Here is a 15688-nt window from a genome sequence, read left to right as displayed (position 1 = left end):
GCGTGGCTATGAAAATCAGCCCTGGTGGTGGGCGTGGCTATGAAAATCAGCCCTGGTGATGGGCGTGGCTATGAAAATCAGCCCTAGTGGTGGGCGTGGCTATGAAAATCAGCCCTAGTGATGGGCGTGGCTGCGCAGCGCATCTGCACAACCCATGCGTGTCGTCGCGGAGCGGGAAAGAACACGAGCAGCCCTTCTCATCCGCCCCGTGAGAGCTCTAGTGCTCGACAGGAGAGATCGGGGCCGGTGGCTCTAAAGGAAACAGAGTCGCAAGACATTCAGGATGGGATTCGGGGTCTGGAGAGTGAGGATGATGTTCCAGAAGAAGACGACTTCACTCTATTTGAATCAATGTAGATGGTTGTACCGCACTTAAAAAAAAATAACACATCCCCTGAAAATCAGCCCTAGGATGTCTCCTTGAGGAAAAATAAATAGAAGACCCTGTCTTATTTTCGGGGAAACACAGTAGTAGGTGCTCATCGAACATTTTTTGACGAATAAAAAATATTTTGAGCTTCTGGTCATATGGATTTATTTATTCCACTTAGTGCAAGAAAAACGACATTGGAGTGCTAAATATCAATTAGGCTTTTTTTTTTTTTACCTAAAGGAGAGGCATGCCAAGGTAAAAGAGGGAAGCATGTAGTTGCTGCTCATGAACTAGATCTACCTGTGATCCTGTCCAGCTTCTTGGTCTTAATCTGAGTTCTTCATGCTGTAGTTTGCAACGTGGTGTCTTAGGGCAGGACTGAAGTCTTTGGGTTTGGCCATTTCCTTTATTTGTTTATAAAGTTTTGGGAACAATGGAATTATTCTTCTTTCGTGACTGATGTCTTCCATTCTCTGATACTTCTGGCAGTCGAAACAGAAACACAATGGGAGAGACTGAATTTGTATCCAGCTAACTGAGCTCACGTCCGGGCTTGGCGTGTTCGTGGGCTGTCTCTCCTACATGCATGCCAAGGATCAGGCTGCATGCTTTGCCTTTTCTGACCTTTCCCGCCCCCATCATGCTTGCCTCCAATAGCATGAAGGTTTCAGCTCTCTCGGTCTTTAGAAAGTGCGTATTTTATTTTTAATTTTTCGAGACCAGTCCGGAATGGATCGAGATGGTGACATCGTCACAATAAATACATATTTGCACCTGGAGATGCACGGTGGTGTGTGAGGGCTACTAATAGCAGCATTTTGTTTTTGTTTTTGTTTTTGGAGGGGAAAAAGAAAATCAAGAATGGTAACCACCCATCAGTACTTAGCTCATCTACTTTATATTCTGTTGGTGTGATTTTCTGGTTTTCCTGTTCTGGGAGCATGCATGGAAAGCAACAAACGGACAACTGAATTTTATTTTAGCAGATTGGTGGCCTCCAGTTGCATGTCCTTATTTCTGAACACGGGGTGTGAATTCTAAGAAAAGGGGAAACCAAATGTTCATGGAACCCTTTCGAAAGTTGTGTAGCACGGCCAACTGGTGAGCCGTTTCCATGAGCGCTGTGGCTAGACCCTCATGTGGGATAGGTCTGGTGGGGAATATTCTATTCATTCCGTACGTGGACAGGCACAGATTGGGGGTATCTTCCCTAAGACCGTTATTTTTGAAGGCGAGATCAAGAATTTATACGCTCGACAGCCTTAATCTTTTTTTTTTTTTTTTTTTTTTTTTTGAGACAGAGTCTCGCTCTGTTGCCCAGGCTAGAGTGAGTGCCGTGGCGTCAGCCTCACTCACAGCAACCTCCAACTCCTGGGCTCAAGCGATCCTCCTGCCTCAGCCTCCTCCCGAGTAGCTGGGACTACAGGCATGCACCACTATGCCCGGCTCATTTTTTCTCTATATATTTTTAGTTGGCCAATTAATTTGTTTCTATTTATAGTAGAGATGGGGTCTCACTCTTGCTCAGGATGGTTTCCAACTCCTGACCTTGAGCGATCCCCCCACCTCGGCCTCCCAGAGTGCTAGGATGACAGGCGTGAGCCACCGAGCCCAGCCCAGCCTTCCTCTTAATAGGATAGCTCAGTTTTCCATGTATTTCTGTGTCATTCTTTGCCTCTTATATTCCTGTTTGCCTAGAGTTTAGAGCTTAATGTCATTAAGCCCGTGGAGACCAGCATGATTTGTTCACGAATGTTTAGAATATGCTGTGTAGAAAGATGCACTTTGTGCATTTTCCCAAATAGCCAGATGTATGTATGCTTTGACTTGTTTTCTTTGGCTTTAAGAACAGAGCATTTTGAGGCTGAGGCAGGCGGATGGCTCGAGGTCAGGAGTTCGAAACCAGCCTGAGCAAGAGCGAGACCCCTGTCTCTACTATAAATAGAAAGAAATTAATTGGCCAACTAAAAATATATAGAAAAAAATGAGCCGGGCATGGTGGTGCATGCCTGTAGTCCCAGCTACTCGGGAGGAGACTGAGGCAGGAGGATCGCCTGAGCCCAGGAGTTGGAGGTTGCTGTGAGTGAGGCTGACGCCACGGCACTCACTCTAGCCCAGGCAACAAGAGTAAGACTCTGTCTCAAAAAAAAAAAAAAAAAAAAAACCAAAAAAGACAGAGCACTTTGGCTGGGCACGGTGGCTCATGCTTGTCATCCTAGCACCGTGGGAGGCCGAGGCGGGAGGATCGCTCGAGGTCAGGAGTTCGAAACCAGCCTGAGCAAGAGCGAGACCCTGTCTCTCCTATAAATAGAAATAAATTAATTGGCCAACTAAAAATATATAGAAAAAATTAGCCGGGCATGGTGGCGCATGCCTGTAGTCCCAGCTACTCGGGAGGAGGCTGAGGCAGGAGGATCGCTTGAGCCCAGGAGTTTGAGGTTGCTGTGAGCGAGGCTGACGCCACGGCACTCACTCTAGCCTGGGCAACAGAGTGAGACTCTGTCTCAAAAATAATAATAATAATAATAAAATAGAACAGAGCACTTAGATAATTTGCCTGGAGACTTCTATAAAAAAAATAAAATTTCTATGTATCTCCACTCCGTCTTCTTTTTTCCTTCCCTGACTTCTTCTTTCCTTCTTAAAAAACAAACAAACAAACAAAAAAAAACCACAGAATAAAGCACCATTGCTGGGGATCCTACAGAGTTTGGGCTTAGAGAGAGACACCTTGTTCCCTTGGAAACCACGTCTGCACTCAAGTTCAACCAAACACTCTCTGCGTCTGGGTCTTTTGCAGTCTCATTTCTTTGGCGTTCCTTCTCTGGGCGAGTCGTTTTTAAATGCCAGGCATGGGGGGCACGCAGGGGTAAGTAAGTGGGCTGGACTTCCTAGAGCTCAGGATAGATGGTGGCAGAAAAGAGAAATGAAAAACAAAAACAAGAACAAAAGTCACCAACCTCACAATCCATCGATTGCAAGGTGAGGAGCGCTGATGATGGAAAGTGCAGAGAGAGCATCACGAGGTGTGAAATCGAGAGGGGCGTTTTCTAGCCAGAAGGGGGTCCGAGGGGTTGAGGGAGCAGCAAGTGGGGTGTCCTCTCGTGCAGGTGGGACTTGACCTTCAGCGGGTGATCTTAGGACAGGTGAGCCGATGCCTGTGACTGCATCCCCGCACGGACGCGGGTAGGCACCATTGCCCAACAGGGGCCCTCGCTGGCTTGTGATCCACTCGGGAAGGGGGGGACGTTTTGTGTTCGTCTTCTTATTTGAATACATAAGACAAATGGAGTTCCACCCGCAAAACGTCCAGGGGCAGATCCGCCCGCGTCTGCCTCCGGGCGATGATTGTGTTTGGCATGCAAGATACAGGCTCCGACCTCATCCCACGCCGCGAGTTTTCCCGGAGTGCTTTCGGACCCGTTGGAAAATGATCTGCGGCGCTTCAGAAGATTTTGTGTTTTATTTTATTTTATATATGAATATAAAATTTTAAAATATTTCTTATATTTTATGTATTTAATTATACGTTAAATATATATTAATTAAATATATTATTATATGTTAATTAAATATATTATTATATATTAATTAAATATATTATTTTATATTAATTAAATATATGTTATTATATATTAATTAAATATATTTTATATATTTAATTTTTATATTTTAATTTATTTATAAAATAAATATATTTACTATATATAAAAATATATTTAATATATATCAATATATCAATTATATTTATATCAATATATTGATTATATTTATATCAATATATTGATTATATTTATATTAATATATTAGTATTAATATATTTAATATATTTATAAATAAATATATTTATATATAAAATATATTTTATTTTATATATAAATATAATAAAATATATGTTATTATATATAAAATATATATAAAATACATATATCTATGTATGTATTTTTTTTTGAGGTAGAGTCTCGCTCTGTTGCCCAGGCTAGAGTGAGTGCCATGGCATCAGCCTCGCTCACAGCAACCTCCAACTCCTGGGCTCAAGCGATCCTCCTGCCTCAGCCTCCTCCCGAGTAGCTGGGACTACAGGCACGCGCGCAACCATACCCGACTTATTATTTCCATATATTTTTAGTAGGCCAATTAATATTATTTCTATTTTTAGTAGAGACTGAGGCGGGGGGAGGGGGTCTCGCTCTTGCTCAGGCTGGTCTGGAACTCCTGACCTCGAGCGATCCTCCCTCCCCGGCCTCCCAGAGTGCTGGGATGACGGGCGTGAGCCACCGCGCCCGGCCGGTTTTGTGTTTATTGTTGTCTGTCTTAACATAACCTGTATACTAAGTAGAATGAGGGAATTTATGGAATTTAAAAGACGGTGTGTAGTTTGACATTAATGCTTTCTGTATTCTTCCCTGGTGTTCCCTTAAAAAAAAAAAAATTTGCATTTGGAATTTGACCATGCACGTTGCTGACCCTGTTGTTTTTGTCTCTGCCCGCTTTAGTCTAACGGGATCGCAGCTCTCATTGTCATTCTGGTGCTGCTGCTCCTCTTGGGCATCGCTTTGATGTGGTGGTTTTGGCCCCTTTTCTGCAAGGTGGTAAGTAAGAACAATCTGCAACTCTCTTTTATTTTTATTTTTATTTTTAATCAGTAAGATGTAAAGTAAAGCCTGAAATGGGAATGCATGCCACATTGTTCAAAAAAAAAAAAAAAAAAAGCAAAGGTTCGGTTGGCTAATTGAATTTTAATTGTATTTTTTTATCACTATAGTGAATTCTAGAAACCATGCATGCCGATACATTAATTTAAAAACGTCATCTAATGAACCACGTTAAAATCAGGTTTGCGAGAAGGAGGGGAGAGAGGTATCGGGGAGGTAGTTGAGATAGAGGATGTTTGCACTCCAGTGCAAGAGAAATTCAAGCAATCGAATGTTTCTCTGTTGGATTCATCAGGAGAAGTTGATAACCCATCGGGTGGGTTTTGTTTTTCTTAGGTGCTTATTGAATCTTTTATTTCTTCTTTGAAGGGTCTACTCTTTCAGGGCCTTTTTTGATTGATTGCTTTTGAAAAATGTTTTATTTTATTTTATTTTTTAAGACAGGGTCTCACTCTGTTGCCCGGGCTAGAGTGAGTGCCGTGGCGTCAGCCTCGCTCACGGCAACCTCCAACTCCTGGGCTCAAGCGATCCTCCTGCCTCAGCCTCCTCCCGGGTAGCTGGGACGACAGGCATGCGCCACCATGCCCGGCTAATTTTTTTATATATATATTTTTTAGTTGGCCAATTTCTTTCTTTCTCTATTTTTAGTAGAGACGGGGTCTCGCTCTTGCTCAGGCTGGTCTCGAACTCCTGACCTCGAGCGATCCTTCCGCCTCGGCCTCCCAGAGTGCCGGGGTGACAGGCGTGAGCCACCGCGGCCGGCCTGAAAACTATTTTAGAAAATAAGTCGTGTGCCATCGTTAGGGTAAATGACAGGTGGTTGTAGTTTGCGTCATTTTTCATGTTTGGGTAGCGTCTGAGAAGGGATGTGTATTAGTTCTCTATTGCTGCCGTAACAAATTGCCACACGCTTCGGGGATTAAAGCCATACGAATGTATTGTCGAACCGTTGTGATCACAGCCCTCACATAGGTCTCCCTGGGCTTCCGTGGGCTGCAAGGTGTTGGCTAAAAGGGAATGTTCTAGAAGAGAATCCATTCCTTCACCTCTTTTGGCTTCTTGAGGCCACCCACATTTCTTGCCTCAGTGGTCTCCTTTCTTTCTTTCTTTTTTTTTTTGAGACAGAATCTCCCTCTGTCGCCCTGGCTAGAGTGCCTTGGCGTCAGCCTCGCTCACAGCAACCTCCAACTCCTGGCCTCAAGCCATCCTCCTGCCTCAGCCTCCTCCCGAGTAGCTGGGACTACAGGCATGCGCCACCATGCCCGGCTAATTTTTTCTATATATATTAGTTGGCCAATTAATTTCTATCTATTTATAGTAGAGACAGAGGGGGTCTCGCTCTTGCTCAGGCTGGTTTTGGACTCCTGACCTCGAGCGATCCTCCCGCCCCGGCCTCCCAGAGTGCTGGGATGACAGGCGTGAGCCACCGCGCCCCGCCTCAGTGGTCTCCTTCCTTCATCTTCCAAGTCATAACCGTGACATCTCTTTGGACATCCTTCTGTGTCTGAGTCTGAACCCAGCTGGAAGAGCTCCTCCAATTCTTCTAAGGACCTGATGCTATTAGGGTTGGACCTCCAAGAATGATCCAGGACAACCTCCCGTCCCCAAAACCCTTCGCTTTAATTGGATCTGCAAAATATCCCTTTTGTGGCGTTAGATTCTTTACTCACAGCATCAGGGAATTAATGAAGCGGTAGGCATTTTTGTGGGGGGCGTTTGTTCTACTTACCGCAGGGTTGGAACGTTGAGTAATAAATTTCAGCACAACCTCACCCAAGCCAACTTAGATCGTCCAGGTTTCATAGAAAACCTTCTTTTAAAGCAGGTCTCCTGCTAATTTGGGGAGCTACGATCGTTTTATATTCACGATCATGCTTGAAATGATGCAGTCCTTTTAAATCCTATAAATGCCTTTATCATTCTACTTAGCGTATGTTAAGACAGACAATGATAAACACAAAACCTTCTAGAGCAGGCGTCCTCAAACTATGGCCCGCGGGCCACACGCGGGTGTTTTTGCCCGTTTGTTGTTTTTTTTTACTTCAAAATAAGATACGTGCGGTGTGCGTAGGAATTTGTTCACCGTTTTGTTTTGTTTTTTTTTTTTTAACTATAGTCCGGCCCTCCAAGGGTCTTGAGGGACAGTGAAGTGGCCCCCTGTTTAAAAAGTTCGAGGACCCTGTTTAAAAAGTTCGGAGCACTTTTTAAACAGGGCCCCCTGTTTAAAAAGTTCGGAGCACTACTCAGCTCTGAGAAACACGGTGACCCAGCACCTCTCGTGTGTTCCTGGCTGGAGCTGGAGCCCATCCTACTAAGGGAAGCGTCCCGAGAATGGAAACACAAGCACCACGTGCGCTCACCAGCAAACTGGTGTTGACGGATCAGCACCTAAGTGGACACACAGGAGTGACATCTGTCGGGTGTCGGGCAGGTGGGAGGGGAGGAGGGGACGGGTGTAGACAGACACGACCAGTGAGACGTGCACCGTCTGGGGGATGGGCACGCTTGAGGCTCTGACTTGTGGGGGCAGGGGGAGGTAAGGGCAATATACGTGACCTTAAAATGTGTACCCCCATAATATGCTGAAATATAAAAAAAAAACAACAACATGGAATCACCAATAAAACTGTATATAGTGTGGGGAAAAAAGATATCAAATAAATATTTCATAAATGTTGATTTAAACAATAAAGCCATTTAGAAAGTTATCTTTGTTTTCAAAGCCCCATTTGCTAAGTAAGTTGAGCTTTGGTGGTTAGAATTGATCTATTCTAACCGGAGCTCTCTGGAATCATTTTCTTAGACAGCAACAGCTGTGTTGCTCTTTTCTAAAATAGTAATAATGCTTCTACGTTGGACTTGTTTTTTTTTTATTTTTGAGGAGGGCTTTTGGTGCGTTTACTGAGTCACTTTGAGGGCAGACTGATTTTTTTTTTTTTTGGAATGCACGATAAAACAGAAGTAATTTAAATTTTAATATGCCTTCGTTGCACCATTAATTAAAATGATTTATGTTCGGTTGCCTCCTTGCAATGGCCAGGCTAGGTCTTACTGCCTGCGTGGTGGTGTTTTCCGGCTGAGAGCGTCATGTACGAAACGGGGTGTCAAACTCTTCTCGGTCTCTCGGTTTATCTCCTCTGACAGCGGCACCTTTGCTTACCTACCAAGCCGACTCCATTCTCACCCTGTGTTTTTCTCCAGCCCGCATCTGGCATTTTAAATCATACTTATGGTCTAGATTTCAGGCCACTTATTTATTTGTTGGAAGTGGGGTTCTTCGATCCTTTGATGAGTTTGTAAAGGAGGGGAGGGAAAAAAAAAAAAAAAAAAAGCAGACAACCTGGACCATATGTTGGATGTTGAAAGCATCTAACTTTGCAAGATTCAGACAAGAAGGACTTCCCAGGTACTAGAAGATTAATAATAAGAGAACTTCTGGCCGGGCGCGGTGGCTCACGCCTGTAATCCTAGCTCTTGGGAGGCCGAGGCGGGCGGATTGCTCAAGGTCAGGAGTTCAAAACCAGCCTGAGCAAGAGCGAGACCCCGTCTCTACTATAAATAGAAAGAAATTAATTGGCCAACTGATATATATATATAAAATTAGCCGGGCATGGTGGCGCATGGCTGTAGTCCCAGCTACCCGGGAGGCTGAGGCAGGAGGATTGCTTGAGCCCAGGAGTTTGAGGTTGCTGTGAGCGAGGCTGACGCCACGGCACTCACTCTAGCCTGGGCAACAAAGCGAGACTCTGTCTCAAAAAAAAAAAAAATAAATAAATAAAAAAAAGAGAACTTCGTGCTTACCTGCTTCAGAAGGAAGGCAGTGTACTTGTTTCTCTGATCTAACTGAAAAGAAATGGGTGCATGAAAGGAAGATCCACGTCTATTTTTAAAACAAATTTTTTTGTGAGCGCTGAGAATGAGTTCTGTATTGTCCGTGGGCACTGAAATGACATTGCTGATCAATGGGACATTTCTTTTTGTGGCTGGCAAAGCACCAGTTCTGAAATACTACTCGGTCTACAGTCATTGTACAGTATCTTTTTCTTTTTTTTAAAATTTTTGTTAAATCCAAGGCAATGCAATGTTGACAGTTCTTTTCACTCTTTTCTGAATATCGGAACATACGATCGCATCAAGCTGCCTGCACGCTCCAGCGCTGACATTTTTTAGCACAAAGAATGCCCACATCTCTGGAACATTTGAAAAGTGTTAATGAGCAGATCAAGAGGACTGTTGCCCGAAGCAGCTAACTTCTTTTTTTTTTTTTCGAAAAAGAAATCGGCTCCCCTCCAAACTGAAATTTTCATTCTAGCAGCGAAGCCGATGAGATGCAATCCTCTCCGACGATGATAATAACAAATGAAGAAAAAAAAAAATTTTTTTTTGGAGGAGGTTCAAACTCTGCATATGGTTCATAAAGTGGTGAGAGTGTTTTCCAGAATCTTTAATACAGAGCTGAAGGATGCTAAGTGAGGGAGAAAAAAAAAAAAATTCCTGGCAACTAGGCAATATTATGCCTTTTAAAATCTGCAAATTCCCATAAAATATGGTGCATATGAATACATCCTTTTCTGAAATGAATGTGTTCTTGCACTATTTAATATAAGAATGGAATCCTCATGACTGTTATTTTTAATGTATTTGTACTGACAGTACATTTTTTTCTTTCCTTCTGAACTAGTTTTACTGAAATGTGAGGATGTCAGTAGAACACAGGTTTTTTGTTTGTTTGCTTGTTTTGGGTTTTTTTGGCCATTTGGGGCTTTTGGGCCAAATGGGTTTATATTATTTTCACCTTAGTTTTGTCACTTAGGAGGTCGTGTGGTGGAGTGCAGAGAGAAGGAGCATTTGGAAATACCACAAGAAAACCATTTAGGCCGGGCACGATGGCTCACGCCTGTCACATCCTAGCACTCTGGGAGGCCGAGGTGGGAGGATGGCTCAAGGTCAGGAGTTCGAGACCAGCCTGAGCAAGAGCGAGACCCCATCTCTACTATAAATAGAAAGAAATTAGCTGGTAAACTAAAAATATATATAGCAAAAAATAAGCCGGGCGTGGGCAATGAGAGAGCATGCCTGTAGTCCCAGCTACTCGAGAGGAGGCTGAGGCAGGAGGATCGCTTGAGTCCAGGAGTCTGAGGTTGCTGTGAGCGAGGCTGACGCCACGGCACTCACTGTTGCCTGGGCAACAGAGGGAGACTCTGTCTCAAAAAAAAAAAAAAAGAAAACCATTTAATTCCCTGTCCCAAATTTTCTAGGTGGGTGATGTTGGACATATTAATTAACTTGTTATATCTCCATTTAAAATGGTGATAAACTCAATCTTGCTTTATTAGCCTTTATATGTTGCAGTTATAAGCTTTAAATATAACTCTATGTAATTATCTGTCTTCTATGTATTTATTCATTCATTCACCCATCCATTCCAGTAAGTAACATCTACTCCACAAATCTTAGGTGTTTTCTTTTGCACCCTTTCCTTTGCTATCCAAACCTTATTTTTATTTATTCATTTATTTTTTGAGACAGAGTCTCACTCTGTCGCCTGGGCTAGAGTGAGTGCCGTGGCGTCAGCCTCACTCACAGCAACCTCAAACTCCTGGGCTCAAGCGATCCTCCTGCCTCAGCCTCCCTCCCGAGTAGCTGGGACTATAGGCATGCGCCACCACGCCCGGCTAATTTTTTTCTATATATTTTTAGTTGGCCCATTAATTTCCTTCTAATTTTGGTAGAGACAGGGGTCTCGATCTTGCTCAGGCCCGTTTCGAACTCCTGACCTCGAGCAATTAGCCCACCTCGGCTTCCCAGAGTGCTAGGGTTACAGGCGTGAGCCACCGCGCCCGGCCTGTCTATTTATCATTTGTGTATATAATTCCCCACTATTTTACTTATCAATTTGGAGCTTGCCTATGATCCTTTGCAGACACGCTCAGTTCCTTCAGCTGCACTTTTAACCCTGTTTTTAGTATCTGCTGTTTTCAGAGCACTGACAGTATTTCAAAAGAACGGGGAAATGATCATTGCCCTTGAGACATTTACACTTTTCAGTACAAATTTCCAAATAAATATATGAGCCCAACTTAAATGAAGCATGAATGGTTCAACTGTGCAGCGACACATATTTTTAAAAGGGCGAGGTGGCTCTCACCTGTCATGCCAGCACTCTGGGAGGCCGAGGTGGGAGGATCGCTCGAGGTCAGGAGTTCGAGACCAGCCTGAGCAAAAGCGAGACCCCCCATCTCTACTATAAATAGAAACAGATTCATTGGCCAACTAAAAATATATAGAAAAAATGAGCCGGGCGTGGTGGCGCATGCCTGTAGTCCCAGCTACTCGGGAGGCTGAGGCAGGAGGATTGCTCAAGGTCAGGAGTTTGAAACCAGCCTGAGCAAGAGCGAGACCCCATCTCTACTATGAATAGAAAGAAATTAGCTGGTTAACTAAAAATATATATAGAAAAAATGAGCCGGGCATGGCGGCGCATGCCTGTAGTCCCAGCTGCTCGGGAGGAGGCTGAGGCAGGAGGATCGCTTGAGCCCAGGAGTTGGAGGTTGCTGTGAGCGAGGCTGACGCCACGACACTCACTGTAGCCTGGACAACAGAGCGAGACTCTGTCTCAAAAAAAAAAAAAGTTTTAAGGCTTCCAGATGAAGCAATAGGAAGTTGCCGGGGCTGGTGTCTGAAGGCTGGACGGGACCTAACGTGGAAATGGTCATCATATTTGGGGGAAGAGTAGCATTGTCCGTCTGTCTGGAGTAGACGTTCCTGTCCAGGGTGGATGTTTCTGGTTAGATGTTAGGGCTGAACCGAGGAGGGACCAACACCAGGCTGAGGCCACTTAAGCAATGAGAATAGAAGAGTCGGCTCACATGGATGTGCTGAAAAATAGACTTGGGGTGTTTTTTTTTTTTTTTTTTTTGAGACAGAGTCTCGCTTTGTTGCTCAGACTAGAGTGAGTGTCTTGGCGTCAGCCTCGCTCACAGCAACCTCCAACTCCTGGCCTCAAGCCATCCTCCTGCCTCAGCCTCCTCCCGAGTAGCTGGGACTACAGGCACGTGCCACCATGCCCGGCTAATATTTTCTATATATATTTTTTAGTTGGCCAATTAATTTCTTTCTATTTTTTTATAGTAGAGACGGGGGGGTCTCACTCTTGCTCAGGCTAGTTTCGAACTCCTGACCTCGAGCGATCCTCCCACCTCGGCCTCCCAGAGTGCTGGGATGACAGGCGTGAGCCACCTCGCCCGGCCCATCGGTGGTTTTTAAATCGAAACTCCGTGGTCCCATATCCTTGCTAAACTAGATGCTCTACCGGACGATGCATAGGACATACAAAAGGAAGAGTTTTGGAGGAAGAAGTTCGGGTCCTTCTCAAGAGGCTGTACTATAGAACAGGGTCGGGGACAGCATTCACATCCTCAGGAATTTACATGCCAGTGCAAGTTTGTACAAGTCACAAGAAAAGAGTAAATTGGAAATACCTGGCGATGGAATGAAAACGAGTTCGGGTGTGTCATTCTCAGACTCAGTGGCATGGAGAGATTGTACCTCGATCTTTGTCTAGCGAGAGAACTCCAGAGAGCGCTTTATGGGAATTTGCAAAACCAAAGAGCAGAAGCATGACTTAGTTGTACCTACGGTCTTTCCATTGAAATCTGGCGATTCGTTGATTTTCGTACGGTCTTTCCAATAAAATTTGGGAATGCATTGATTCCATTTGTGGGCATTGGAATCAGTTATCGGTCTTGACTGGGGAAATGATAGATGAAAATCCTATTAGAGGAGTGTTGACTTGACTTGCTCTTAATTCGAGCGAGGGCTAGCTTAGGGACAGAGAAATAGGCTAGACGTCTGATTTATCTGCAAGCAGAACATATAGCCGTCGATGTTTAAAAAAAAAAAAAGGCTACGGGAATTATGGACTGTCAGCCAACTTTTTCAATAGATTATTATTATTATTATTATTATTTTTTGAGACAGAGTCTCGCTTGTTGCCCAGGCTAGAGTGAGTGCTTCGCTCACAGCAGCCTCCAACTCCTGGGCTCAAGCGATCCTCCTGCCTCAGCCTCCCAAGTAGCTGGGACTACAGGCACGTGCCACCACACCCAGCTAATATTTTCTCTATATATATTTTAGTTGGCCGATTAATTTTTCTATTTTTTTATAGTAGAGACGGGGGTCTCGCTCTTGCTCAGGCTGGTCTCGAACTCCTGACCTCGAGCGATCCTCCCACCTCGGCCTCCCAGAGTGCTGGGATGACAGGCGTGAGCCATCGCGCCCATCGGTGGTTTGTAAATCGAAACTCCGTGGTCCCATATCCCTGTGCCACCATGCCCGGCTAATTTAATATATATATTAGTTGGCCAATTAATTTCTTTCTATTTATAGTAGAGACGGGGTCTCGCTCTTGCTCAGGCTGGTTTCTAACTCCTGACCTCGAGCAATCGGCCCGCCTCGGCCTCCCAGAGTGCTAGGATTACAGGCATGAGCCACCGAGCCCGGCTTCAATAGATTATTAAACAAAATTTTTAGAATGGTGGGTGAGAAATGGGAGGGCTTATCTGTTTTGTCTAAGAACCACTGATTTAGTTATAGTGCCTCAGCCTCACTTAAAAAATGCTATTATCTGTTGCTGGCTTTTAAGCGAAGATGTTTGGGTTGGTTTTTCACCTCCTTGAGTGTGAAATGCTCACAGATGTTGCCATCGTTGGTTGATAATGACTTGAGATGTTTTCTATTTCTTTCTTTTTTTTTTTTCTTTTTTAGACAGAGTCTCGCTTTGTTGCCCAGGCTAGAGTGAGTGCCGTGGCGTCAGCCTCGCTCACAGCAACCTCCAACTCCTGGGCTCAAGCGATCCTCCTGCCTCAGCCTCCCGAGTAGCTGGGACTACAGGCATGCGCCACCATGCCCGGCTAATTTTTTTTTTATATATATATATCAGGTGGCCAATTAATTTCTTTCTATTTATAGTAGAGATGGGGGTCTTGCTCTTCCTCTGGCTGGTTTCGAACTCCTGACCTCTAGCGATCCTCCCGCCTCGGCCTCCCAGAGAGCTGGGATGACAGGCGTGAGCCACCGTGCCCGGCCTTGTTTTCTATTTCTTAATAAAAAGAAATATTCCTGTGGGTTGTTGACCTTATTTTGTTTTTTACTAAAGTATTAGTTTAAATCTTTAATCCTCCACTGGCATTTATTTCTGGGCCAACTGTAAAAAACCAAAAACATCATAAATCTTTATTTTTAAAAAATTACTAAAAAAGGCCGGGCGCGGTGGCTCGCGCCTATCATCCCAGCACTCTGGGAGGCCGAGGCGGGAGGATCGTTCGAGGTCAGGGGTTCGAAACCAGCCTGAGTAAGAGCAAGACCCCCGTCTCTACTATAAATAGAAATTAATTGGACAACTAATATATATATATATATATATATATATATATATATATATATATATATAGAAAAAATTAGCTGGGCATGGTGGTGCATGCCTGTAGTCCCAGCTACTCGGGAGGAGGCTGAGGCAGGAGGATCACTTGAGCCCAGGAGTTTGAGGTTGCTGTGAGCGAGGCTGACGCCACGGCACTCACTCTAGCCTGGGCAATAAAGTGAGACTCTGTCTCAAAAAAAAAAAAAAAAAAAAAAACGCAAGAAAACAAAAAGAAACAGTTGATCCTGGATTCCAAAGGAGGAACATACATATCGGAAGGCAGGGTTTACTGGAGAACTTCTTTGGCGCTTAGCACAGCATTTTACCAATCTAATTATTGTGTGCACACGTCCTTACTTTCTCTACTCCCTGTGGAGGTTTTTATATTTGATTTTTTTATTTTTTCTTTTCTCACCAGGTTATCAAAGATCCTCCACCACCACCACCACCTTCGGCACCCAAAGAGGTAAATGAGTGGGTTGTTTTTGTTTTTTTTTTTCCTATAGGCACATCTCATCTCTGACTTTGATCAATTCCATTTGTTGCTAGATCACTATGATATGTATGTATTCGGTTTTTAATTTGTAGAAATCAGTTGTTATTTTTTGTCATCTTATGTTTTTTTTTTTTGTTTTTTTTTTTTTAATGTGCTAAAGGCATGGGACCTTCTTAGATTGGTAGACGTCGACTGGCCATTGGAATCAATAGTACCTGGAGATTTAATGTACTTTTTGTAGTAATACATCAATAGTTCTGATGTCACTGATTTTATTTACAAAACGTTGGAAGATCCAAGCTGGCCATTTAAAAATGTTATTACTTTCTTCAAAATTATTACTGCTTGGCCGGGCGCTGTGGCTCACGCCTGTAATCCTAGCTCTTGGGAGGCCGAGGCGGGCGGATTGCTCAAGGTCAGGAGTTCAAAACCAGCCTGAGCAAGAGCGAGACCCCGTCTCTACTATAAACAGAAAGAAATTAATTGGCCAACTGATATATATATATAAAAAATTAGCCGGGCATGGTGGCGCATGCCTGTAGTCCCAGCTACCCGGGAGGCTGAGGCAGAAGGATCACTCGAGCCCAGGAGTTTGAGGTTGCTGTGAGCTAGGCTGACGCCACGGCACTCACTCTAGCCTGGACAACAAAGTGAGACTCTGTCTCAAAAAAAAAAAAAAAAAAAAAAAATTATTACTGCTTGTATATTTTTGCGTGTGTTAGCAACCCGAAATGAGGAATGTA

General features: G+C 44.0%; 1 protein-coding gene across 1 annotated transcript in view; it reads left to right on the top strand.

Moving 5' to 3' along the window:
• The window catches only part of ANTXR2 (ANTXR cell adhesion molecule 2), a 136213-nt gene that overhangs the window by 50242 nt on the left and 70283 nt on the right, over positions 1-15688 (top strand). The window contains exons 12-13 of the mRNA XM_075998700.1: positions 4870-4965; positions 14868-14915. Coding sequence (XP_075854815.1) covers positions 4870-4965; positions 14868-14915 — 144 coding nt within the window. The remainder of the gene's footprint in view (positions 1-4869; positions 4966-14867; positions 14916-15688) is intronic.

This window comes from Microcebus murinus, chromosome 29, assembly GCF_040939455.1.
Source record: "Microcebus murinus isolate Inina chromosome 29, M.murinus_Inina_mat1.0, whole genome shotgun sequence".
Lineage (NCBI taxonomy): Eukaryota > Metazoa > Chordata > Mammalia > Primates > Cheirogaleidae > Microcebus > Microcebus murinus.
This window is presented reverse-complemented; position numbering and strand designations above follow the sequence as displayed.